The sequence below is a fragment of the Rhizophagus irregularis genome, chromosome 7, assembly GCF_026210795.1.
Source record: "Rhizophagus irregularis chromosome 7, complete sequence".
Lineage (NCBI taxonomy): Eukaryota > Fungi > Glomeromycota > Glomeromycetes > Glomerales > Glomeraceae > Rhizophagus > Rhizophagus irregularis.
This window is the reverse complement of record NC_089435.1, coordinates 5,038,376-5,064,020: the sequence shown is the minus strand read 5'-3', so window position 1 is coordinate 5,064,020 and position 25,645 is coordinate 5,038,376. Positions and strand designations below refer to the sequence as shown.

Below are 25,645 nucleotides of genomic sequence, written 5' to 3'. Positions count from 1 at the left end.
AAAAAAAAAAAATACGCTTAGCCCATTTCTAATTTTAGAAAATAATTTGTTTTTTTTTATTTCTTCATATATAAATATTTAAATAATCACTTTTAGAAAAAAAATAATGAAATTCCAAATAACATAGTACAGTACAATACCTTTTTAGTTATGTTTATTGGGGGCTATGGTTTAATAGACAAAAACAGTGCTTTGTGAAATCAAATCACGTGAATTTGTGCAAGTACCTGAAACAGTTTTAGTAATCGCATGTACAATTTGTTTATAATAAACTAATAATCAAATGGAAAGAGAAAAGAAACAAGTTTGGAAACATTGGACAGTCATTAAGAAAGATAAAAATAAAAAACATCCTCGTGCACAATGTAATTATTGTCGTCAAAAAGTATTTGAACGAGCTATTCCTAAGCGGATGCAAAATCATCTTGATAAATGTTCAGATGCACCGGATAATGCAAAATCACCGAAAACTAGACATAACTTTGGAAGCTATTTGAACGAAGAAGAGCAAAAACCTTTTAAACTTTTACTAAATAAAGCATTAACATTGGTTGAAATGCTCTCTTCTTATCCATCTGCTGTTCAATGGTATCAAAAAGATGCAGAAAATGGAAATGTTTTTGCACAGTATTTTTTAGGTAAATGTTATGAAAATGGAGATGGTTTTGAAAAAGATGAATATAAAGCATTCGAATGGTATAAAAAATCAGCTGAAAAAGAGTACAGTAAAGCACAATGTAGACTTGGATTTTTTTATAAAAATGGTGTTGGTACAGAAAAAGATTTAGAAGAAGCCTTTAATTGGTATCAAAAAGCAGCAGAAAATGGATGTAAAGAAGCACAATATAATTTAGGATTATGTTATATAAATGGAGATGGTATTGAAAAAGATGTAAATGAAGCACTTAAATGGTATAAAAAATCAGCTGAACAAGAACATAATGAAAAACAAAACAAACTTGGATATTTTTATAATTATGGTATAGGAACGGATGAACATTCAAAAGCTTTTTATTGGAATCAAAAAGCTGTAGAAAATGGGGATGAAAAAGCACAATATAATCTTGCTTTATGTTATGAATATGGAGATGGTATTGAAAAAGATGAAGCTAAAGCACTTGAATGGTATAAAAAATCGGCGGAACAAGGATATACTGATGCACAAGATAGTTTAGGAACTTGTTATAGGAATGGTATTGGTACAGAAAAAGATTTAGAAAAAGCCTTTTATTGGTATCAAAAAGCGGCAGAAAATAATGAATGTAAAGAAGCACAATATAATTTGGCTGTATGTTATGAAAATGGAATTGGTGTTGAAAAGGATGAAGTTAAAGCATTTGAATTGTATAAAAAATTAACAGAAGAAGAATATAGTAAAGCGCAAAACAAACTTGGTTATCTATATGAAAATGGTATAGGTATAGAAAAAGATTTAGAAGCAGCTTTTTGTTGGTATCAAAAAGCAGCAGAAAATGAAAATAAATTTGCACAATATAATTTGGGAGCATGTTATGAAGATGGGGTTGGTGTTGAAGAAAATAAAGTTAAAGCACTTGAATGGTATAAAAAATCAGCTATACAAGAATATAGTAAAGCGCAATCTCAAGTTGGCTCCTTTTATAAAAATGGTATAGGTACAGAAAAGAATTTAAAAGAAGCTTTTTATTGGTATGAAAGAGCAGCAAAATATGGTGACAAATACGCACAATATAATTTAGGTGTATGTTATGAAGTTGGAATTGGTGTTAAAAAAGATGAAGTTAAAGCGTTTAAATGGTATAAAAAATCAGCTAAACAAGGATATACTGATGCACAAGCTCAACTTGGTTTTTTTTATAAGTATAATTTAGGTAGGGAGAAAAATTTAGAAGAAACTTTTTATCGGTATCAAAAAGTATAGAAAATAAAATTTGAATCAATTGTATGTATTTCATTGCATTTTTCGAAATTTAATAAGGGAATAAAAATAAAAATTATTATTGTATAATTTAATTTCTCGATGGTGCTAAAATTTTAAATTTGTTCTATAAATATAAATAGTTTATTATCTCTAATAAAATTTTTTTAAGGTAGAATCATGATATGAAAGCATTGTATTCTAATATTACTGAATTAAATATTACCCCGAATCTCGTATTCTGCTAATGAAACTATCGTCTTATAAAAATTTTTATATATTAAATCCCATTTTTAATTATAGTATTATTTGGGCAACGCAGTACAAAAGTTCCAATATGGTAATACAAAAATAACAAAATACGATGATAAAATAAACTCTTGATAATGAATTTATATTAAACGCATCTAAAGGTCAAGGTAATTTTTTTAAATCATTAAATAAATGTATGCCAATTTTTATTCTCGAAAAATTTTAAATATGCGGCAATATACAATTTGCTCGTTTCTTTCCGTTTAAATGATGTTAACCGTGGTTAACCATGATTTGGTTAACCAAAGGTTAACCTGAAGGTTAACCATGGGATCAGCATTAAATAAAATATGATATAATAATAATCGTGTTTTATGCATTTTCAAAATATTATAAAAAGGTGAAAAAATTTCCCTCTATTCTTTTAAATTTAATCAAATACTATCTCGTAAAATAAACAAGTTATAAGTGTTTCCCGCAATTCTTCTATGTATGAATTAATTGTAAAGGGAGTCGTTACTCTCGCTACTAAATTTAAAATACCCAAAAGAGAGATTTCGATATCAATTGTAAACAAAAGTGAATACACTCTCACGAACGTTACAATGTGTTTTAATGGAAACAGTGTTAATCCGGCAAACCCCAATATTGCCCCTTTTACAGATCCTTCAAATATGCAAGTATAAATAAAATTAAGATAAAGTTTTACTTTTTTTCCTATTTATTATTAACGCATATTATAAAATCAGACGGTTTGAAGCTACATTACACGGAACAAAAGGAATGCTCTGTTATCAGATTGAAGGAACACCAAATTATTTACTAATAAGTTGGAAAGTACCACTTCTTAGACATCGCAAAAACGAACTTTGTGTCCATGTTTGTACAAACCGACTCCCTGAAGAACAAAAAGAAAAAAATATTTTTCGCAAAAATATGCATAAAACAAACAAAATATTCCCCGATGAGAGTATTCAGCTTAACTATGATGATTTTAGAGTTAGCGCTACCATATCTAGCGGGTAAGTTTTTTATATACATACCAATTATATTAGATCACATGATTAATAATTAAACGCTGAATTTACAGTTCTTCGGCAGAAATGAAGGTTTATCTAACAACCCCACGAAGGACATGGTTTGGTTTACCATGGTAGTCTATCATTTTTATTGATATATGCAACTTGTAAAATATGAAGAATTAATTATTAAACTAGATTCAAATATTTAAGATATTTTTATGAATAATAATTCTATGTTCCAAATTCACTTATATGTAATTTATTTCTACAGTTTTTATTCTTAAGGTAATTAAAGATTATGAAATTTGAATTCGATGAATGAAAGCTCTTAATGATAAATTTTTTGCCTGAAATAAAAAAAATATACACTCAACGATCTATTTTTGCTATTATGAGTTCTATTTCAAAATTTAGCATACGGTTTTTAGGGAACGTATTATCCGATAACATGCATATGGAATTATTCAAATAATAAATATCAAAAATAGTTTATCGTTAAATTGCAATTTCACAGTATTAACTGATACAAGAATTTTGAATCAGTAAGCTGAGTTTTGAAATTTGAAATGCTAAAATAATCAACGACAACCGGTAATACTTTTTTTAGGATCACGGGATTTGAATAATAATCTTAAGTTTATGTTTATTTATTGTTTTATCTGAACAACTATAAGTTACATAATATATTGTATCTTATATTAGACAATTTTAATTATATTTTGCCTAATGAAATAAATTAAATACTATAAAAAAACAATTTATATAATATCTTAAATGAAAATGATCATATGAATGATATCGTTGAAAAAATTGCTTAATGAAAATAAAAGAATAAAAAAGAAAATATGATAATAATAATAAAAAAATTCGAGGTGACGAAATTTAAAACAAATAATTTCCTTCGTGGGATAAGATGAACTCTCATACCTGCCGAGGTACTACAAATTCAGCATATACAGTAAATTGATTAATCACATGATTCAATATAATTGTGACGTACGTATATGAAATACTTACTCGCTAGACATGGTAGCGCTAACTCTAAAATCATAATGGTCAATTTGGATACTCTCGTCGGGAAACTTTTTGTACTTTTTATGTATATGTTTTCGGAAAATATTCTTTTCTTTTTGTTTTTTAGGAGGTCGGTTTGTACAAACATGGACACAAAGTTCGTTTTTGCGATGTCTAAGAAGTGGTACTTTCCAACTTATTAGTAGATAATTTGGTGTTCCCTCAATCTGATAACAGAGCATCCCCTTTGTTCCGTTTAATGTAGCTTCAAAACGTCTGATTTTATAATATAACGTTAATAATAAATAGGAAAAAAGTAAAACTTTATTAAACTCAGTTTTATACTTACGCATTAGATAGATCTGTAAAGGGGGCAATATTAGGGCTTGCCGGATTAATACTGGTCCCATTAAAATACATTGATACGTTCGTGAGCGTGTATTTACTTTCGTTTACAATCGATATCAATATCGTTCTTTTGGGTATTCTAAACTTAGTAGCGAGAGTAACGGCATCATCTACTTTTATTACTTCGTCCATCGGCGAGAGAAGAGCACAGAAACACTTATGGTTTGTTTATTTTACTAGATAGTATTAAATTAAATTTGAAAGAATTGAGGAAAAATGTTACCTTTTTATAGTGTTTGACATTTTTGAAAATGTGGGGCGGCAAAACACGAATTATTATTTTATCATATTTTATTTAATGCATGCTGATCCTCATTGAGTTAACCTTTGGTTAACCAAATCATGGTTGACCATGGTTAACAACATTTAAACGGGGAGAAATGAGCAAATGGCACTTTGGTCGCGTATTTAATATTCTCGAGAATAAAAATTTCTATATATTTATTTAATAGATTTTATAAATTTATTTGACATTTAAGTGAGTTTATAATAATTCATTACATTTTCTACATTTTAAAGTACATTTTTGTGATCAGTCGATCAATTTAAAATAAAACCTAAAATACAAATGCACACACTCTTTGCACTATTTTGAAAATTATGTATATGTTCCCAAAGGGAATACGTTCCTGTAGTTTTTACTGGATGTCACGTTCATAGTCCGCACTCTCATACTTTATGCAAACAATGTATTAACCTGAAAAAACCATTTTAAAGAGATGACATAATGATAAAAAAAGTAACTTCATGTATTTATATCACTACAATTAAATTGTCTGAATTGCCTTGTCATTAGAAGAATATTTTAAATATTTTTGAAAAATAAATGATTTTATTTGTTTCAATATTTAATTAATCATCTCCTTTCTATTCTTGCTATGAATTTCTCGTCAACAAACTTCTTTATTATAATGGCAAAGTGGTAGTGCTTATATTTTATGAAGAGACTTATATGAATGCGAAATACCTTTAATTCCATAGTATAATTGATAAAATTATTATTGACTTTAAGGGTATGAATGTATGATATGTAGTTTAATAGGTTTTTTATTATTGTTGAAAGTATTTTATTTTAATCAATAACTGATGTTCATTATTAGAACTAGTGCTTACATTTTCTCATTCGTTATTTACCAAATGGAGAATTCCGCATTAATAAACGCCAAAAATGTTTTTTTTTACACAAGGGATAAAAAAAGCGTAAGGGGTAAGTTCGGGTAAGTAGAAGTTTAAAAATAATCCCTCGTTCGTCGTCACGTGATCTTACAAAAACCAAAATGATGCTAACTCCGATTAAAAAAATGATATCAGAATTTTTTTGTGTACCTCGATAAATAATTTCCCCTTTTTATTACCGATACGTTTTTTTTTATTTTTTTTGTAATGCTTTTTTTTAAACCAAGTTTTTTACATTCTCTATACATTCTATATACTCGGTTTCATTTTTATAAACATTCTGTATAAATTGATTTCTTATTCAGTAAGTAGTTTATAAATTGTAAAATGTGGAGCTATTAAAAATAAATTATTAAAATAAATAATTATTGGAACTATGCTCTCAGAAACTATTTTATATATACTGTATATATATTTCTTTAAGAAATAATCATTATACTAGATTACTAACTACTTTTTCTTTTATTTTGTAAGAACAGAACATCAGCTCTTGGGTACCTGAACTTCCGGCTTTCGAACATGGAATTATGGAAGGTATAATGGTCAGAAGAGAGTGTAGCAATTTTTTACAGAAATCATTAACTACCTTTTTCTTTACTATTTAGGACGTGAACACCAGCTTTTGGACTTGTGAACCTCGGATTTAAGACATAGAAAGTATGTTGGTTAGAATTTAGAAGCGGAAGAATGTAATTAATTTTTTGTGTTTTTTTATAGATACTAACCATTTTTCTTTTATTTTTTAGGACGCGTAGTTATTGGACACCAGCTTTGGACGTCTAAAGTTCCAGATTCCGGACATGAAAGGTGGGTTGAGCTGGAATTAGAAGGTGGAAATTTAGGAAACATTAGTAGAACATTACTAACGTTTCTTTCTTATTTTATAGGTACCGGCTCCTTGGGTAAAGGGAGTGAAAAGTTATATTGTTATTGAAAGAAAAGATATTATTATATTTCCTTTTTATCTTAGGTGAGCACAGACAACTGCACAGGATTTAAATACTGAGCTCTTTGAAGGAAGAGGAGCTGGAGAGGGATTAATTTTGAAACGTTACTTACGTTTCTTTAATTTTTTTATGAAAATTAGATTGAAATCTAACATTAGTTCCATCGACTCCATTGAACCCATCGACCCCCATCAACTTGTCTCTTTCAAGTCAGGCCGAACCGCAACTTGGATTTCCTCAAGGAATATCAAGTCAAGCTGAATCGACCCCATCGGTGTGACTTGGACTTAACAACACTACACCTGATATTCAACGTGCAACAAAATTGTAATTATGATGTAATTCTATAAAGCATCATTATGACACATATAATTACAAAAGTCATGGGCGAGAAGATTGATAATTTCTTTTGTGATATCTTTCATGTATATATAACATCTTAGTTTTTAAAGATAGAAAAAAGAATATGTATTTAACAATTTTTTTTATGTAGAACTCAAGAAATCATAATACCATTCAGGATCACAGGCATTATGATAAGCCTACCTCTTTGTTAATCAGTTCTAATAGTACCGATTTGGGACAAAGTATGCCTATTGTAGACGCACTATATAATGAAGATAAGTTTCAAGTAGAAGATAAATTATCAAGACAAATTAAATTACCTTGCCAGAATGCAAGTCGCCTTGATCAACAGAATCACTATGATGGAAATGAACAAGATGAACCGCACATCAACAGTGAATTTGACGATTTCAGTAGAAGAAGGAAGATTGTACAAATAATGTTCAGGACATCAATTCGCAGTGGGATATGTATGAAAATAACAGAATTCGACAACTGGAAATAGCGATGAGGAGAGTAAGAACAATGCCTGCAATCCTATGGTGCTATCTGAATGTTCAACAAGAATCCGAGCACTGTCATCACAATTGGGGTCATTGCTCCGAGTCAATACCCCTGAGGGCAATGTACGGGCAGAGAAAAAGCTTTGTCACCTTGTACTTCCGAAAGATCGAATTAAAATATGGAAGAATAAGGCTGATTCTTCCGTGTGCCAAGTGTTACTGGGTGATGAAATCAATGGAGTACATGGGTGTCGCAGTAATTTACCAATAACAACTTTTGCAAAGTTTATGATTGTGCTTGTTTTTACTTTTACAACCATAAATGTTGCAATATGAATTATAATCTAAAGGAGTGCAAGTAACGTGTTGTTTGCAAAACTCACAAGTTTACTCATTTTTCTTAAAAAAAATATTTGTTAAAAAATTCCACTATTTTATATAATTTTGACTATTAAATAAATACATGCAATTAAAATATAATACAATCTGAATTTTAAATAGCAATTACTACTTTAATTAATGCTTACTTTAAGTTGTTTTGGAATTTTGTCTTTAATTTGCATCTTTAATATTTTGAACAAAATAAAAATATTTGCATTTTATAAAAAATATCGTATTATATGTATTATTAAATAGTATTTAATCTGTCAATGCTATTAAATACTTAAAATTTATTTATTAATACGTATTACTATCACTTTATAATAATTAACAAGTGCTTTAATTATTAATATCTTATTCGTCAAATTTATAAATTTCATTATTATTGTCAAAGCGTTTATTTCGGATAAGTAAACGGTAATGATTTTAAAAATTTTTATGATTAACGTGATAATCATTTTCTAATTTCAAGTATTCATTTTCTAAATCTGGCCTCACTTCTTTGCCAAAACTAATTGTAGTTTTCAGATTATCAGAAAATCTTTCCAAGGATTTAAAGAATATTTTAACAGCCGGTTAATATTAATTGATGTAATGCAGAATCACGTGTAATAAATCACGTGTCAGAGCTTTTTTGATAATCAGTTAACAATAACAAGCGACTCACTATTTAACTTTCTAACGCAAAAAAAAACCTACTCAAAATGTTGGACGAACTGTTAGCTCACAAAAGTCCCTTAGAATCACTAGAGCATTTAAGACCATGAATATTATACAATAATGGTAACATTACAAGACTTTTACCAGGAAGAAAAGCTCATGAAATGCCAGACACAGTTTTACATTGGATTCAATTTTTAAAAGCCATTAAATCTGATCCATATGACTTTTTTTCAACTCAAATGGAGCGCGCAAAAAAAAAAATATTAATATAACTGAATTGAAAAAGTGGTTAGAAGTCGGTAAACCATTTGAAGAAGACGACGAAATTTTAGGTATTTATAATCACTAGAACATTTACGAAATCTCAATATATTAAAATATAATCTTTTGAACTTCTAGCATTCAAAAAAGCTAAGGAAACAGAAGCTCGTAAGAATGGTAAATCAGTTGGGGAGATTATTAAGACCAGATCAGCTGGTAAGTCTATTAAAGTTCTACTGATTAATAACAAATTCTCATGCCTTTTTAACTTTAAGGAACCAGAGGAAATAATACTATCAATGAAGGGAAATATACGCCAGTAGAGATGCTTCATCCGGGAAGGGAGTCTAAAATCCATCTTTGATGCGGCTGCTGGTATAAAGATGTATTTGATAAATTCGGTTAGGGTTAGGGTTAGAGCTCGTCTAATCTGTGAATTTTTTAAATATAATTTTTAGTAACTACATAATTGAGTATATAGATATTCGTAAATTTTCTAGATTTTTTTTAGTGGCTATATAATTAGTATATAGAAATATAATTTGAAATGTTGTATTTGCTTATGCGAATAAAATTATGGTGGCGTTAGTTGAAAATTCAAATATTTATCACATGATCATGATTAATGACAATTTGGCAACCTTCTTAAAAGAATAAACGAAAAAATTATGTAGATTCTTTACCTTTATAGCATTGGGAGAATTATTATAATTCCATTCATACCATTTGATATTTCGATTACCAAATATTCAAGAATTGTTTATTAATACAATAATAGCTTTATGCAACGCAAAAAATAAACTACAAAGATCGGGATGCACCTTGTGATACATGATTATTGTCTCTAAGCACATCAATTTGTTCTGATCTCGACGTATTGAATTTACCTGCTTTTCCATCTCGGGAAAACTGACCAGACACCTCCTTTGATCTTTAGATCTCAGGAGATAGGAATAAGATTGCAATATCGGATATTCAATTTAAAAACTGAATTTCATTTGTTTGAGATCAGATGATGACCCAAATATGCATTATTTGTTTGTTCATTTAATAATTACTGTACACTTGGTAGCACTAATTTTTTTTTAAAAAAAAAAGTTTCAAAAATTATTTTTAGAAAAAAAAAAGGTGAATAAGCGAGAATAGCTTTAAATAGCAACTCAAATATCTGCTCGTACTATATTTGGTATATGAATAAGCTTGCTACAGTATCCAGGATTTTTTAAGCAGGAATAATTTGTCGAATTAATTTATGAGTTGAATTCATTTTTAAATGACGTGTTTTCTTGGAGTAACGTGAACTGCTTATTTTAAAGCCGGTTACATACTTGCATTATTGGTGTTTTTACTTTATGTGCTATACCAAAATAATCCACCAATAATTATATAATTTAAATTATAATCTTTTTTTTTTTTGCGGAGAAAAGATTTTCCCCACAATTCTTTGATCATGCTTTACTTGGCCTTCCAAATTAAGAGAGGGGTTGATCTTTTTTTTTCAAAAAGGCTTTTAAGGCTTTTTTTAAAAATCATTTTATAATAAAAATATTAAAAGGGCATTTTCTTTAATAATAATTAAAATTAAATATTATATACATTACAATTTAAAAAAAAATATATATTAAAAAGAGGCGAAAAGAAAAGAAGAAAAAACTAAGATATTATTTTATATCATTTTTTTACTAGAACAACAACAATTATAACTACTGCAATAATTATAATTAAAGAAAGAATTATTAATCTAATCTTATTACTTTTTAAATAAAATAAACAATCAAAATCATGTTTTCTTTTACTAGATATTTCGTTATTAACATGTGAAACTGGTAATGAAGATGTGTCAATTGTAAGCGATGGTCTTACCGCAGAGAAAGAATTTCTATAACAAATATATATATTAATTAATACTTGAAATATATGAAATATGAGAGAAATGAGAAATGAAATATATATATAATTATATATGTATATATATATAAATTATAAATAATTTAAGATTACATACTTTTGTTTAGTTTCACATAAATCAATATCACTGAAATTTTTTGATTTTTCATCATTTACTTCTCTTGATTTATCATTTGATTCAACAAATTGGTCATCATTTGATTGTACCGTTTCTTCTTCTTCTTCTTCTTCTTCTTCTCCCTCCTCTTCCTCCTCTTCTATTTTAAATGTAGGAACAACAATAGTTGATTTGTTATCAGAATTTGTTGAAATTATATCAGAATTTTCATAAAGTGTTTCAGGTATGATTATAAGAGAATGATGAATATCCGGTAAATCTATAATACTTTCTCTATTAATATTATAATTAATAACATTAAAACGTTTCATGACGGTAAGATATTTAATAGGTAATGATATAAATACTGGGGATGAGATGAATGTCTAATGATATATAAATGAGGGTAAATATAAAAATTTATAATTTTGTAATTTTATACTGCGCTAAAAATCCTGCTTTAGCATTTAAAATTTCTTTTGTTCTAAAGAAAGAAAAAAAAATTGAGAATAAAAAAAAAAGATAAAAAAAAATTAAAATACAATTTCTTTTTTAATTTTAACATATTTATATTCAAAAAAGAAAAAAAAGTTGCGTAAATTAAACACAACATTAAATAACCATAAGCCCATAAATTTCGCACCACGCTAATTTATATATTAAAAATCAACAACAACAAATGTAATGTATATGTACATCCAAGTATATAAAGATATTCGGTTTCATTCATTATGAGTAAAACCTTATGGTATTATATGTTAATCGACCTTTTTTAATGCGCATGTAAAATGAATTGCATAAATTTTCATAAACAAATCATCTCTATTAATGTTACACAATTAAAACGTGAAGGAATTATATTATATAATAATTACACAAATTTAATTTCAATTTTTTTGGTTCCTCTCCCGTAATAAAATTCATCTCTAATCTTTTTAAGGGATTTAAGAAAAAAAAAAATTTTTTTTTTACCTTTTCTTTTTCAAGGAATAATGTGTTTGTCGATCACTCCCTAATTTACCTGTAATTTTGATCGCATTGATATTTGCTAATACCGTTACCAAATTTATAAAAGTTTAAAAATAAAAACTTTTATTATCCAAAAAGAAATATTGTTTTATCTCTTGTTTGTTGAGAATGATCAATCTCCGTGGATTTTCGGTACATATGGATGATGATACCTTACATTCAGTACATTCAGTATTAAATCGAGTAATAATATATGAGGGACCCATAAAAATTCTGAAAACTGGAATCAAAAAAAATAATTTCTTATTCGTCAAATTATATTAAAATTACTTATAATTATAATGTTATTCATACGTGGTAGATTAATCAAATATTTTGTAAATATTTTTATGCATAATGATATTCCAAACGAATTGTCGAACTCGAATTTATAAAAACGTTTAAAATCTTTTGAAGTTATTGTATAAAATTTTGACTGATAGAACTTCATTATAAAAATAGGGGCTGATTTATTTAAAAAAACGCCTCGGTCGTGAGTTTCTACAATTGCAAATTTTACGACACTCATATATTCGTCAGTGATCTTTACCAAATATAGTTATAATTTATGTCGATCATACATAAATGACATAAATTAGATGAAATCAAGATCTTTTTGCAAATTTCATGAAATTTGAACGCGTGAAAAATGGTTGAATTACTACGCCTTATACCTTATATTTCATTTATTTGATGTGACAATATATTAAGCTAAACTGTATTAGGTTAGCAATCCGATTTTAGTCAATAAATGATTTAAAAAAATTTTCTTATAAATAATCATTCTTTCCCACACATTTTTTTTTTTTCTTTAAAAAAAAAATTCCCCTATCGTTTCCTATCCTTAAATAAAATGTCAACCGCGTGTTTTTTTCCACCAGAAATTCTTCAAAATATTTTTCAAATCCTTATTGATTATGCAAATAAAACTATTGATATTCGTATCAGAAAATTTACTAGTTTACAAAAATGTCTCTTGGTCGATCGTTATTGGTTCTCTAATTCCGTGATTTTTTTATGGAAAAATCCTTTAAGACCAAATCATAAAAAAAATTATACAACTTCAAAATTATTAATTTCAACTTATATTTCATGTTTATCAGAATCTTCAAAAAATTTTCTTTATGAAAATAATATCATCAATTTTAATCAAAAAATTTCAACCCCTTTTTGTAATTATAATAATTATTTAAGGGATTTGGATTTTACTGAATTATTTTATAAGGTTTCTTATTTTTTATTAAATCCTGATGATGAAAATCTTGATATTATCACTTTAGATAAAAGTGATCCTATCGAAATTATTAAAAGTTATGATGATGATATCATGAATCAAAAAAGAATTTTATTATTTGGTGAACTTGTTAAACTTTTTACTTCTCAAACTTTTTCAAAATTGAATTATAATTTAAAATTAATTAATTGGATAAAAAATAAAATAAGAAAATTCCCTCATTTACAATATTTATCAAATTTTATTTCTCCTAATTCTTCTTTATTAAATTTAAATTATGTTGAATTTCAATCTTGTATTCCCCCTCAAATTTTTATTGAATTAAGTAATATTATTTCTACTATTGATGAAATTTATATTAAATTAGATATTGATAATGTTGCTTTATTTAATTTCCTTTATAATTTAAAAAAAATTCACCTTTTAAAAATTGATTTTGATCATTTTAAATTTAAAATTATTAATAATCTTATTAAATTCACTTCTTTTATAACTGATAATTATGAATTAATTATTCCTTCTGATGAATTTATCCCTTTGGATTTATCTTTAAATTTTACTAAAATTACTGGTTTGGAAATTTCTGATTCAGGAATCGATTCTATTGATATAGTAAAATCTTGGTCTAATTTTCAATTTTTACCTTTTCTTACTACTTTGAAATTTTCTACTAGTACTTTAATTAAACTTGATTTAGAATTATATTCTGATATAATTAAAAAAACAAATGGTAATTTAATAAAATTAGGTATTTCTTTAAATGATGGTTTATTCTTTCATAATATTCATTTATTTAATACTATTTCAACTTATTGTCCAAAATTAAGAGATTTTGATTTAAAAATTAAAGGTAGATTACTTTATTATATACCTTTAATATTACAAAATTGTAAAAATTTGGAAAAAATTAATTTGGAAATTATGGATGATAAAAATATTACTTTATTAATGTATAAGATAGGTAAAGAATTATCAAAAAATTTAAAATCTTTTTATATTTATCAAGAGGTGGTAAAATGGGATATAAAATTTTTTCATATTTTTTTAAAATATTGTAGATTAAATTCTTTATATAATTTAAAATTTAAATTTAAATATTCTCAATCATTTGAAAATATGAAAAATTATTCAAAAATTATTAAAAAATATATTAATAAGGGTACAATAAGTCGTTGGTCTCGTATTAAGGAAATAACTAATAATAATAATAATAATAATAATACTAATTTAATTTTAGTATGAGAGTTTAATATTTATATATATGTGAAGGGTTAGGTAATTAGGGTAATTAGGGTAATTAGGGTAATTCAAGGTTGTTTTAACGTAAATTTCAATACTTTGTTGAAGGTTTTTTTAATTGTGAATTTCTTTACTTATTGTTATTTGATTATTTGATTTTAAATAATAAATAACTTTTTTTTTTTAATTTACATAATTTATAATTACTACGTACTACGTGGGTATTAATAAAATACATTTTTTTTCGGATTTATAGATGCGCGATTTTTATTACCATTGTTATTGGATTTTTGTCGTTAAATTGGTTATCAAGATATCAGGGGTATACAATATATACAATATAAGAAATTTTGAAAATATCCTTAATATCCCTGTAACACGCAATCCTAACGGGAATTAACATTTAATCGCGCTACAGTAATAATTATTATAACATCGTCGAGATAAACCAAACTTATTAACATGCGTAGACGTAGTAGACGTAGGACGTGTACTGTAGATCAATCACCGGAATCAACCAAAGTTTCACGTGTTCGTAAATTACTTATTCGTGTGGCTTAGACTGAGAAAAAATCACATCTATTGATTCTCATTCTTGTGCAACAAACCTAATAATTATTTGAACATACCTTTACCAAAACGTCACAAATACCTCCTCAATTGCAGGAAGTTAGTTCTTCAAGAGTAAATCAAATTTGTCAAATTTGTCTCGTCAGACGGCGCAAAAGGTACTTTCGATGAAAAGTGAATTAAAGGTTAGTATTTTTTGCGTTGCTTTTATTTTTAGACGAACAAAGAACAATGGTTTGAGTCGTAAATTCTATGTTTAGAACTACATTCGAACCTTTTAACGAATGACGGTCTATTCCGAAAGATTTCCCTCGCGATTGTTCAGAAATCGAAAACGCGTCAGAAAACACAATAAAGACATGGACTAAGAAGGACCGAAAGTATTTTAAACAAGGACAAGCAATTGTTGAATTATTTTTATTGGATAAATTATGATTCATTGGTCGTATTTGTGGATCATTCAAAGTTTGACCATGATGAGTAGGCACATCTCCTATAAAAATCCCCAGGCAAACACAGGACAGTCTTTAAACAGAACCTCTTACCAGAAAAGGCTGACACCAATAATTTTGAATTAGCAAAAAGTGAATTGGTAGATCATGGAGTTGAGAAACAAGGATAGTTTAAAGAATTAAACTTATCAAGATTAAACTAAGACACATATTGCATCAGATAATTGCAATTGCTCCACGGACAATATGCTTTACCATAAGTTGGCTTCGAAGAATCAGAAGCAAATTTTGAAGAGGCGGAGTTCTGGGAAAGTGTTTCATGACAAATTAGAAGAGATTACGTTTAAGATACACCACTCGGCAGTGTGATGGAGAAATCTTGTTCGAGATTTCAATGTTAGTAAAGTAAAAAAATCAGAATATCAAAAGAATATTTTAAAATTATTTTTAGAGTTTCTGCGAATAGCGGGCTTTCCGAGTTTATCACGTAAATTTTATTGGAGAAATGAAAGTAAAACTGGAAAATAGTCAAGATCAGATCATGAATCAGAATTAGAATCACAAATACCAGCATACTGTTATTGATCCTGATGATCTTCAGGGAGCATCGTTAGATGATGCTTACTTTCCTTCCAATCCAACGCATCATTTATGCTATTTATTTATGGAACCATGGAAATCTTTTTACCAATTTTTTCACAAACCACTTTCATTTGATTAATATAATCCATTTTAAAAAATTATATTCAAAATGTTAAAATTCAAATTTAAAGTATAAATAATATAAATGGCATAAATGGCAAAATTGAATGTATGCAAGATTACAAGCATCTATCCAGCATGATTTGAGTGGCAGTTTTTGGATTTTGGAATTGTGTATCGAATTGATGGATATTTAGAGCAGTACAATCTAATTTGTCTAGCTGACAAGGAGACGCTAATAGACTTGTACAAATTTTGACCATCACCTCAAGCTTATCTCAATGCTCATAATATGGACGGTGCACAATTTGAAGATGCTTCCTAATGTAGTGCTTGAAACAACTGATCTCGCCGGAAATAATAAATTTAACCTTCATTTAAATATCAAGAGTTTTGATTTATCAAGAAACAACCTGATAAGCATAGAGTTGATGTCCAGGTGTGTTGCTATGCTATAAGGGATGTCCGTGATTTTATTGCCATAAATTGGCTGATTAAGGAATCATTCTCATTGACTTTGGGTAAATAGCCCGTTATTTGTCATTATAGACCAACTGATGAAAAATGATACTGGATTATCCCACAATCTAAAACCGAAATTAAGGAAAATATAATGTTAATATATATATAATTTGATGCAAAATTTTTTTACTACAAAGATCATGAGGATTATGTAAATGAAGAACTAGAATATGCTTCGGATGTTGGACACCTATTGACCGTTAATGCTCCACTTATGGCTCCCCGTGGACTCTTGCTGGATACAATGGATACCAAAAAAATGGGTCGAAGACGATTGTGATAGCTTGAGTTTGGAAGTTCAAATTACCCGTACTACTCTCGTCAGGATGAAAAAGAATCAAGCGGCAGCTAGCCTTATTAATTGTTTATTATTATACACATATCAGATATATTTTATATTATATTTCTTGGCGTGCCCTTTATTAAGATGCAATCTTAAAATTACGTTTATCGAATTTATGCCATACAAGCTAACCAATTATGATCTACAGAATGAATTGAATATCTAAATGTCAAAAGTTTGGGACACCATAGAAGGTTCCGAAGTACGACAAAAGTGTGAGGAGTTATATGATGAAATCATTATACGAAAGAAATCTTAAAAAGTCTGGAAGCTATCACACATTTTACAGCTATTTCAAAATAATCGTTCAACAGATGCTGTATAACCAAAAAGCAGAACACAATGGCCATGACAATAACGTGTCGTATTGACAACCCTGCCTGACTATGCCTTGGCCAGTGATGGTGGACTACGACTTCCTTTGGGTGCTATTGCCATATCATTCCCCGAATTAAGTGAAACAGATGACGAAGGAAAACGGATAATTAATGTATGAATTATTCGTGGAGGTCAAATGAGGTTTGGTTTCATTCTTTTATTATTTGATATTATTAAGGAATTTAAAAAAGGAGGTACCAAACTTTCAATTAAAATATAGATTATAATTTTACACACTCCCAAACCCGCTAAAATAGATAAAAATAGGAGTGCTGTGCAATGTCAGCAACCATCACCCGCATCTGCCTTGTTGATCACAGGGATGCATAATATTAAGGATTTATACTTTGGAATATGGAACTGATAAAATAGCAAATTAAAAAAAAAAAATCTAGAATATTTTCCTTAAGCATTAGAAAATTGTAAGTATCAAACTTAGTAATTTTATTGAAAGCTTTTCTTTATGTCATTAAATCAATTCTAATTAACTTTTTATCTTTAAGAAATAGACTGAAATGCCACGATATGTAATAATGTATATAATCAAGAATTATTTGTTCGATTTATTACCAAAATCTGTCTAAAACGAAGAAAAAAAAAACATCAACTGTTTGAAGATTTTTCTTAAGGCGAATGGATTGTATGGTTATAGGAATTACGAAGGGTAATTAACAATTTAGTTTTAATTCTTTATGGGGAGGTTTTGGTCAAGTAAGGCTAAAGCAGTTGACATCTTTCTTGACATCTAAATGTATTTAGTGACATCAATTGTATTTTTACGAGGATAAGTAATTTATAATTAACTTATAATAAATTATAGTATGAATTCTGAAGTTATTATATGGTACAAAAGTATGAGAACGTTGTAATAGATTAATTAAACTACACTTTCCTCATTATCGTATTACCGCTTTCATACGTATATTATAGTCGGTTTTTTATTCTTTTATTATTATTATTTTTTTTTCTTTTATTTTTTATTTCTTTTTAAAAATTTATTATTTTTTTTTATTTTATTTCATTATTTTTTCTTTTTTTCTTATAATTCTTTATATTTTTTATTCTTTTAATTCAGGTTTAGCGTTTACGCGTATAATAATATGAAGATGCAATAAAATAAACTTAATAAAATTTGAGGCCAACCAAGCTATTTAATATTTATACTTTCGATCAAATTAATTTGCTTTCAACCTTTATATTTGAAGCAAAATAATTAATCAATAGAACATACAGTATTATAATCTATGATTTCAAAGAATTCTAAAAGTAATTTCAGTGTTTAATATAAAAGTTGTTTAAATAATAAATTTAACAAATTAAACGAGAAATTAATAAATAAGTGGTTCAAATCCATTAAAAAGGTATAAAAGATATTAAAACGTGTGTCTATCATGCAACTCTTAAAATTTATTGTAACCAGACATAATAAAGTTAAGAGTTGTGGGAAAAAAAAGTAATAAGTAATCAATGTTTCAAAGATTATTTATTATTAATTAATTAATTATTAGGACTAAATTATCAATAATTTAAATTTAAAAATTATTTAAAAAGAACTTTAAGATCTTCTAATCTATGTCGGGTAATGTCTTGTTTACTTAGCTTTTCAGAGAGGGTTAATTCGGCAAGTCGTAACTTGCGCTCCTGTAATTGGAGGATACCTTCTTCAATTGAATCCTATAAATAAACATAATGAAATTAATTAACTTATTCTATATGATTTATATAATTAAAGATTTCTCGACTTACTTTGATAATAAATCTGACAGTATCCACAGCACAAGTTTGACCAAGACGATGAATTCTATCAATGGCTTGGTTTTCAACTGACGGATTCCTTTTATAAAAGAAAGAAAGAGTTGGTCAATTTATAAAATAAAATTATATTTATATTCTATATCTTTCGTAATAATACTTACCAGAATGGATCCATAAGATATGCTCGTTGAGCAGCTGTTAGGTTCAACCTATGGATTTAGAAATTATTGAATTAATCACTTTCTCACATAAGAAAGTCAAAGAGAACTTGATCATAAAGAATACACATAATTTATATCATAACTTACCCAACACCACCAGCTTTTAAAGAAACAAGTATAACGCTCACTTTATCCTTTTGTTTAAAAGTATCCATATTTTGTGTTCGTTCTGCACGAGACATCGTGCCATCCAATCGAGTAAAAATAATATCATTTTCTTTTAAAGCGTCCTAAATATGATAAAAATTTGATTAATTTTCTTAATAAAAAAAACTTTGAAAACGATAACATTACCTCGATCAAGTCCAACATCTTGGTCCATTGTGAGAACACTACGCTCTTCACGCCTTCTTCCTTTGCTTGAACCAAATCTTCAATTAGTGCCTTGACTTTGGTGCTATGAGCAGTCTTCTCTCTTTCAGATCTCTTAATATGGTCATTCTCAAGAACTTTAGAGTCATTAATTTCACAAACGTCACCAGAAAATAATTTTCGCACACATATTGGGCAGTCTGTTGAAACCTCTTGATTCTCAGATGACATAGCAACACTAATTAAACTTGGCAAATTGTTCATATTCTTATTAGCACATTCTATACAAAACAAATGTTCACATCGAGTAACCACAACAGTTTGAACTAATTCCTGCAAACAAGAACCGCATTGATCCATTCCGCTATCTCTAACTATGCTAAGTAACATCATCGCTCTAGCCGAGGTCAATCCTTCATTTACGATTTCTTCATCTAAATCTTCAGTAATTTCCGACTCCTTGACTAATGAATAATGAGCACAAATCTGACGCAATCGTAATAAGGCCTGTAGAATGTTAACATAATGTCGCATTATGTTGTTTTCTTCAGTGTACTTTCTAACCCGTTCAGATTGATAATTATACATCTTTTCATACAATCTACGCTCGTGATCACTAAGTTCAAGGTAGCGAATATGATCGTTACGTGGTGGTAAAGCTAATAGTGACTTCCCGTTAAGTGTTTTTGTTCTACGAAGAGTTATGCATTTCATCAAAGTTTGTAATCTATTAATACCATCAGGATCGATCGATTTTATTGGACGTAAAATGTATTGTTTCCATTTTTCCTTATCACTAAAAGGATCCATGTGAAGAAATTTAATAAGAGCAAATAAATCTTCTACCCTATAAAAATATAACAAATATGTATATATAAATATACAGTTTTTTAAATAAGAAACCATGAATAAAAGAAAAAGGTTCACTCACTTATTTTGAATTGGTGTTCCAGTTAAACACCAACGTCTTTCCGCTTTAAGAGAACATGCTGCTTGACTCTGTACTGTGGTAACGTCTTTAATTATATGGGCCTCATCTAAAATGATGCGGAACCAATGGATCTGCTGCAAAGCTGAAGGTGTTGGAGAATTGGTCGGCTCACTATCATTCGCAATGATTTTTGACTGCTGGTTTTTTTGGCCTTTTGATTGCTTGCTAAATTCGGTACCCGTTACGTTATAAGTTGTGATAACAATATCATAATTTATCAAATGGGAAGGATCTGAAGTACGAGAACCTCCATGATATACATATACGTTAAGAGCTCCTTCCTGAACATGATTAACAAGTTGTTCTTCCCAATTCGCGACGGTGGACAAGGGGCATATAATAAGAGTTCCCTTAGATTTAAAATTCCCGATCGAATTTTCGTCTCCTGATTGAATAGATGATGAAAAAGATGACTCGCCACTATTTGATACTGCTGAAGGCTTTTTTGCGAAGTCTACAGCTTCTTTCTGCGTACCAAGTATCAGCGCTATCATTTGTATAGTTTTACCAAGCCCCATCTATAGTAAAAAAGATAACATGTTAGTATGTAGAAAAATAAAATAAAATTTTTTTTTTTTTAAAAAAAAAGGTCCAACAAATTACATCATCAGCTATTATTCCTCCTCTCATCTGAACCGGTTTTTCATGGACCTCCAAATTAGTTACGATATTATAATAAACTAAATGACGTCCTGCGCTAATTCGAGTTCTCCATAATGACATCAATTCGTTAGTCTGATCATTTGTGAAATCATTGTATTGTTCTCTTTTCACCAAAAAATACAATGCTTGCTTTTGATGTTTGTATAACGTCGTAATCAATCTTTGATCTACACGTATAATTTAAATTGCATTCAAATAATGTGGAATAAAATGACCTTAATATAAATAGTTATTATCTTACCTGGGTCTAACTCGGGCATATTATCAGCAGTCATCAAAGAATTAAAAACCTTATTCATTTTGTTCTTAATATCTTCCGAAGACTTTGTTGTTCCAAAACTGCCGCCTGAGTATCCTTTGTATACTATCTGATTAATTTTATTTGAATAAACATTACCAGACATAGTATGTGGATTTGAATAACGGGTCTCCACATTATAAACTATCGGATCTTTCAAGAACAGCCTTCTTTCATAAAGATGCGTGCTTACGGCTTTAGTATTGCTAGGACGCCCATATAACATAATATGAAGAGGAATGCTTATCGCCTACATGAATATTTGAATATTATAATGTAAATATTTTACAATAAATAAATAAAAATGAATATTTGAAGTTAAATATACCGTAGAAGCCCAATTTTTTGGGATTGTCGCTTCCGTCCAGACAAGGTTATTATCCATTAATGGAATCAATATTCTAGCTATATTTACTTCGACCACTCCGAACTTGGAGAAATCCAAATATAGTTAGATTGAATTATTAAACAAATCAATCGATAAAGAATACTTACTACATAATCATAGTCTTTGATAACACGAATTTCTAATAATAATAAGAATATAATAATTTTAATATTCAATCACGACCATTTAGTGATTTAATAAGATCTTACCTTCATTTTTTCCCGACTCTCTCCTTAATTGTACTTCTTCTTCACCTTTTCCATTTGAACAAGGTCTTGGATACAAAATTATAACCTCCGTATCAATCATACCCCAGCATACATCTCTATTCGTTTCTTTCTCGTCGATAACACAATCATTATCATCACTACTATCATTCGTCAGATCAATAACTTCTTGCGAATTTTGATTAGGAGATCTAGAACTAGTACTACTAAAACTACTAGGAGAAGGTTTAGAGGCAACAGGGGGTATTTGAATCACGGTAGGATTTATCATGCCTATATTATAAGGTTGGTCCAAGCCGTTTAACCCGTTTAAAGGACTTGTCATATTAAAATTTTGTGAATGTGGTACATATTGTGAATAATTTAAGGGAGGAGGTAATATTGGGTTATTTTGTAATATACAAGAAGATTGCGTTTCAATCGAAGTTTGCGTAGGGGTACGTGGTGTAGGTAAAATTTCTCGATTATTAGACAGATGCATTACACCTTGAAAAAATGTTTTATGCTCTTGAACTTGTTCTATTCTGCTACGTTTTTGCGGTCTAATATCAGTAGACTCATTTATGATTTCAGGACGTCGTTGCTTTTTTGAAGGTGATATTGAATAACAAGCATTAGTGGCTTTGGAGGCATTTTCCTTTGTTAAATCTATCACAGTCAAAGGTATAGTATTATTTTGATGACTTTGATTTTGATTATTAGTATGGTTCATTTTGTTCAGGATTACGGGTTATCAGAAAGTCGGAACCAGAATTAAGTTAATTGAAGTAATAATGTTATTTGTTTTCTCACTTCTTTGAAACAAGAAATAGCTCATTCAACAAATCCGGATATGACGAAATCAATCAAGTTTCGAGAATATTCCAAATGTTCCGAATGTTCCAAAATGAATACATTAAAGTTGCAAATTAACAAATATGGCAATTTCAGCCGAGAAGAATTTTCGGAGTGATATCATTATATTCATTTACATATCCCCCACATGGGGTGAGTATCATGGGTTATCTTTTTATAATTCCTTTAAATAGGATTCTCATTTTCATTGATAAAAATATAAAAATCGCACGTGCCCAACCTGTTTATATTTTACTGCGACTTTCATATGATATGAGTTTTTTTTTATTTTTCAATTTAAATAGTTGAAAAATGTCAAACAAATCAAACAAATGGAGAATTGATTTCACAAATCTTTCAGATCAAGCAAGGTTGTACACTTGTTGACAAATAATTTACTTCTTTATGTTTTCATTTTTATAACTTAAATAGTTTTGGAATTATTTTAATTATTGTAGAAGATACGAAATTCGAGGGCAAACTTACGTTGTAGATGCACCGCCTCCACCGGGGTTTGGTGCGTCCGTTCCGGCTATCACATCAAGTTCTAAGGGCAACTTGGTAAATCATATTTGATTTCTTTGAAATATTTAATCTTTATATTAATTACTTTATATTAATTGATATTATTTTTTTTAAGAAAAACAGAAAAGATGCTCAACAAGTTTCAACTGAAAAAGATCAGGAAACACTAAAAATCAAGGTAATTATTTATATTTATCAATTTATTATAGATTAAATTAGTTTATTTAATTCGTTCTTTTTTTTTTTTAAGAAAGCGTGGGATGCAGCTTTATCTCCGGGAAAAAATATACCTATGAACGCTTTTATGTTATGGATGAGTGGAAATGGAGTACAAATATTTAGTGTTATGATTACAGGAATGTTATTCTTCCAACCGATTAAAGCATTAATGGGAATTGATAGTGGTAAATGTTTAAATTAATGGGTTCACTTTCTTTTATTATTTCTAAACGTAACATTTCTATTTAACAGTGTTTGAACGATATGAATCATCAAAGACTAAATCACAATTAATTTGGCCAAAACTTGTTTATGTGATCCTACAGCTTCTTACGATGGCTTTAGGATTATATAAATGTTCTTCCATGGGACTTTTACCTACCGCAACATCTGATTGGTTAGCTTTTATGGAACAAAAGCAGGTAGAGCCCAAAGGAATAATAATGATATAAAAATCCCTAAAATTTTGAAAGATTAATTTTTTTCTCATTTAATTTTTACAGATTTTAGAATATTCCGCAACTTAGACCATTAACATTCTATTTAGATAACGTTTTTGTAATACATTTGCACAAAACGTTTTCGGCAAACTTTTATTTTATCAAATTTAAAACATTATAATATACATAATATTTTACTTAAATAACGAAGCAAATCAATTTGTATTTCCTTTGTTAATTTGTTCAAGGATATCTTCCGCTTGTTTTAATTCTTCTGTTCCCTCCCAAGATGCATCCTTATTTTCCTATAACAGGAAAAAAAAAAATGAAATTTAGTATTTAGAATCAAATTAATTTATAAAGAAGAACCTTACAAGTAATTTCTGCAATTCTTTCTGAGCTTCTTTAAGACGATTCTGACAATCTGGAATCATATTTAACGATTCTTGCAACACTTCTTTCTATTTACAAAAATAAATGAAACAATTAATTTATATAATAAAAACAAATAGTATACATAATAAAATTATGATATTTGAACCTGTTTAGATATATCATGTTCATCAGCACCTTCTGATATTAGTTTATCGATATGTTTTTGTTGACTTTCACTCTCTTTATGATAAGAGTTTTCATCTTTAAAAAGACTTTCTCAAATTCAATAAAAAATAAAAATTTGTTTTTTTTGTTAATAAGTAAAACAAATCGTAAATTTTCTAAAAAAAAAAAACATCTAAAGAATCTAAGACATACCGTTTAACGGTTCCAGTCTTAATCTTGAGATCACGAAGAGTAGGAGTAGCAGACATTGTTGAAAGAGAGATTAAACCTAATACTTTTTAGGGAAAACGGAATTTAACTCATTTTTAGGGGGGATATTCCCTAATAATAATTATCCAATCTGATCCGTCATCTGTCATCTGATCTGTTACGATTATGGAAAATGCAATAATAGAAGTAGTTAGCTTATTTATTATATCAGGTATGATAAAAATATTACATATCTTAAAATTTGAATGAAAAGATTACAAATCAATAAAAAGATAATAAATAAAGTTACTGTATATAACCGATTCTTATTCTTGACACTATCCATTAGTTATATAGGTAAAAGAGATTCTTCGTGATATCAATTTCTTTATTAACCTTAGCGAACAAAATATCGACCATGATAAGAAAAATTGCAACTAAAATTTCTAACTAGGATTGTTGGCGTGGGTATCATACTTTGGTGAATAATTTTGAATGAGACCCTGGTCTTTAAAGTATTAAATATATCAAATTGATATTATTTAGAAATTTTAAAAAATATAAATTCAGAAGCGTTTTTACATGGTATCATATAACTTTAAAAATCAAGGATTTTCAAAATCCATAATCCATTCCTTGATTTTGGATATATGATTATAATATCCATTAAATATTAAATTAATATTATTGGAACTATGTA

General features: G+C 28.1%; 12 protein-coding genes across 12 annotated transcripts; 8 read left to right on the top strand and 4 right to left on the bottom strand.

Moving 5' to 3' along the window:
* Nucleotides 1–105: 105 nt before the first annotated feature.
* Nucleotides 106–1,990, top strand: OCT59_027853 (uncharacterized protein). Its single transcript, XM_025308899.2, has one exon. The coding sequence runs from the start codon at nucleotides 284–286 to the stop codon at nucleotides 1,898–1,900; it is 1,617 nt and encodes a 538-aa protein (XP_025188755.2). The 5' UTR covers nucleotides 106–283; the 3' UTR covers nucleotides 1,901–1,990.
* A 942-nt stretch (nucleotides 1,991–2,932) lies between these two features.
* On the top strand, nucleotides 2,933–3,306 carry OCT59_027852 (uncharacterized protein; the record flags this gene model as incomplete). The annotated part of the gene is made up of 2 exons (XM_066137267.1): nucleotides 2,933–3,171; nucleotides 3,240–3,306. 2 exons carry the CDS (start codon nucleotides 2,933–2,935, stop codon nucleotides 3,304–3,306), a joined length of 306 nt encoding a protein of 101 aa, XP_065993672.1.
* An 878-nt stretch (nucleotides 3,307–4,184) lies between these two features.
* Nucleotides 4,185–4,725, bottom strand: OCT59_027851 (uncharacterized protein; the record flags this gene model as incomplete). The annotated part of the gene is made up of 2 exons (XM_066137266.1): nucleotides 4,185–4,461; nucleotides 4,535–4,725. 2 exons carry the CDS (start codon nucleotides 4,723–4,725, stop codon nucleotides 4,185–4,187), a joined length of 468 nt encoding a protein of 155 aa, XP_065993671.1.
* Nucleotides 4,726–7,099: 2,374 nt separating this feature from the next.
* OCT59_027850 (uncharacterized protein) lies at nucleotides 7,100–7,566 on the top strand (the record flags this gene model as incomplete). The annotated part of the gene is made up of 2 exons (XM_066137265.1): nucleotides 7,100–7,141; nucleotides 7,210–7,566. 2 exons carry the CDS (start codon nucleotides 7,100–7,102, stop codon nucleotides 7,564–7,566), a joined length of 399 nt encoding a protein of 132 aa, XP_065993670.1.
* A 1,159-nt stretch (nucleotides 7,567–8,725) lies between these two features.
* OCT59_027849 (uncharacterized protein) lies at nucleotides 8,726–9,233 on the top strand (the record flags this gene model as incomplete). The annotated part of the gene is made up of 4 exons (XM_066137264.1): nucleotides 8,726–8,728; nucleotides 8,895–8,940; nucleotides 9,008–9,085; nucleotides 9,145–9,233. 4 exons carry the CDS (start codon nucleotides 8,726–8,728, stop codon nucleotides 9,231–9,233), a joined length of 216 nt encoding a protein of 71 aa, XP_065993669.1.
* A 1,307-nt stretch (nucleotides 9,234–10,540) lies between these two features.
* Nucleotides 10,541–11,206, bottom strand: OCT59_027848 (uncharacterized protein; the record flags this gene model as incomplete). The annotated part of the gene is made up of 2 exons (XM_025312840.2): nucleotides 10,541–10,748; nucleotides 10,875–11,206. The coding sequence occupies 2 exons, from the start codon at nucleotides 11,204–11,206 to the stop codon at nucleotides 10,541–10,543; spliced, it is 540 nt and encodes a 179-aa protein (XP_025188753.1).
* A 1,529-nt stretch (nucleotides 11,207–12,735) lies between these two features.
* On the top strand, nucleotides 12,736–14,804 carry OCT59_027847 (uncharacterized protein; the record flags this gene model as incomplete). The annotated part of the gene is made up of 1 exon (XM_025323968.2): nucleotides 12,736–14,804. The coding sequence occupies one exon, from the start codon at nucleotides 12,736–12,738 to the stop codon at nucleotides 14,356–14,358; it is 1,623 nt and encodes a 540-aa protein (XP_025188752.1). The 3' UTR covers nucleotides 14,359–14,804.
* Nucleotides 14,805–16,393: 1,589 nt separating this feature from the next.
* On the top strand, nucleotides 16,394–16,693 carry OCT59_027846 (uncharacterized protein; the record flags this gene model as incomplete). The annotated part of the gene is made up of 2 exons (XM_066137263.1): nucleotides 16,394–16,518; nucleotides 16,609–16,693. 2 exons carry the CDS (start codon nucleotides 16,394–16,396, stop codon nucleotides 16,691–16,693), a joined length of 210 nt encoding a protein of 69 aa, XP_065993668.1.
* A 743-nt stretch (nucleotides 16,694–17,436) lies between these two features.
* On the top strand, nucleotides 17,437–18,437 carry OCT59_027845 (uncharacterized protein; the record flags this gene model as incomplete). The annotated part of the gene is made up of 6 exons (XM_066137262.1): nucleotides 17,437–17,463; nucleotides 17,543–17,631; nucleotides 17,718–17,744; nucleotides 17,826–17,849; nucleotides 17,975–17,986; nucleotides 18,398–18,437. 6 exons carry the CDS (start codon nucleotides 17,437–17,439, stop codon nucleotides 18,435–18,437), a joined length of 219 nt encoding a protein of 72 aa, XP_065993667.1.
* Nucleotides 18,438–18,861: 424 nt separating this feature from the next.
* Nucleotides 18,862–22,889, bottom strand: OCT59_027844 (uncharacterized protein; the record flags this gene model as incomplete). The annotated part of the gene is made up of 11 exons (XM_025312839.2): nucleotides 18,862–18,996; nucleotides 19,069–19,156; nucleotides 19,239–19,286; nucleotides 19,386–19,528; nucleotides 19,593–20,457; nucleotides 20,542–21,119; nucleotides 21,205–21,431; nucleotides 21,506–21,812; nucleotides 21,891–21,992; nucleotides 22,058–22,089; nucleotides 22,160–22,889. 11 exons carry the CDS (start codon nucleotides 22,887–22,889, stop codon nucleotides 18,862–18,864), a joined length of 3,255 nt encoding a protein of 1,084 aa, XP_025188751.1.
* A 238-nt stretch (nucleotides 22,890–23,127) lies between these two features.
* On the top strand, nucleotides 23,128–24,742 carry OCT59_027843 (uncharacterized protein). The gene is made up of 6 exons (XM_025309856.2): nucleotides 23,128–23,382; nucleotides 23,470–23,572; nucleotides 23,652–23,714; nucleotides 23,787–23,940; nucleotides 24,008–24,177; nucleotides 24,259–24,742. Exons 1-6 carry the CDS (start codon nucleotides 23,324–23,326, stop codon nucleotides 24,280–24,282), a joined length of 573 nt encoding a protein of 190 aa, XP_025188750.1. The 5' UTR covers nucleotides 23,128–23,323; the 3' UTR covers nucleotides 24,283–24,742.
* Nucleotides 24,293–25,020, bottom strand: OCT59_027842 (uncharacterized protein). The gene is made up of 4 exons (XM_025308911.2): nucleotides 24,949–25,020; nucleotides 24,737–24,842; nucleotides 24,570–24,656; nucleotides 24,293–24,500 (listed from the first exon to the last, which is right to left on the bottom strand). Exons 1-4 carry the CDS (start codon nucleotides 25,002–25,004, stop codon nucleotides 24,411–24,413), a joined length of 339 nt encoding a protein of 112 aa, XP_025188749.2. The 5' UTR covers nucleotides 25,005–25,020; the 3' UTR covers nucleotides 24,293–24,410.
* Nucleotides 25,021–25,645: the final 625 nt, after the last annotated feature.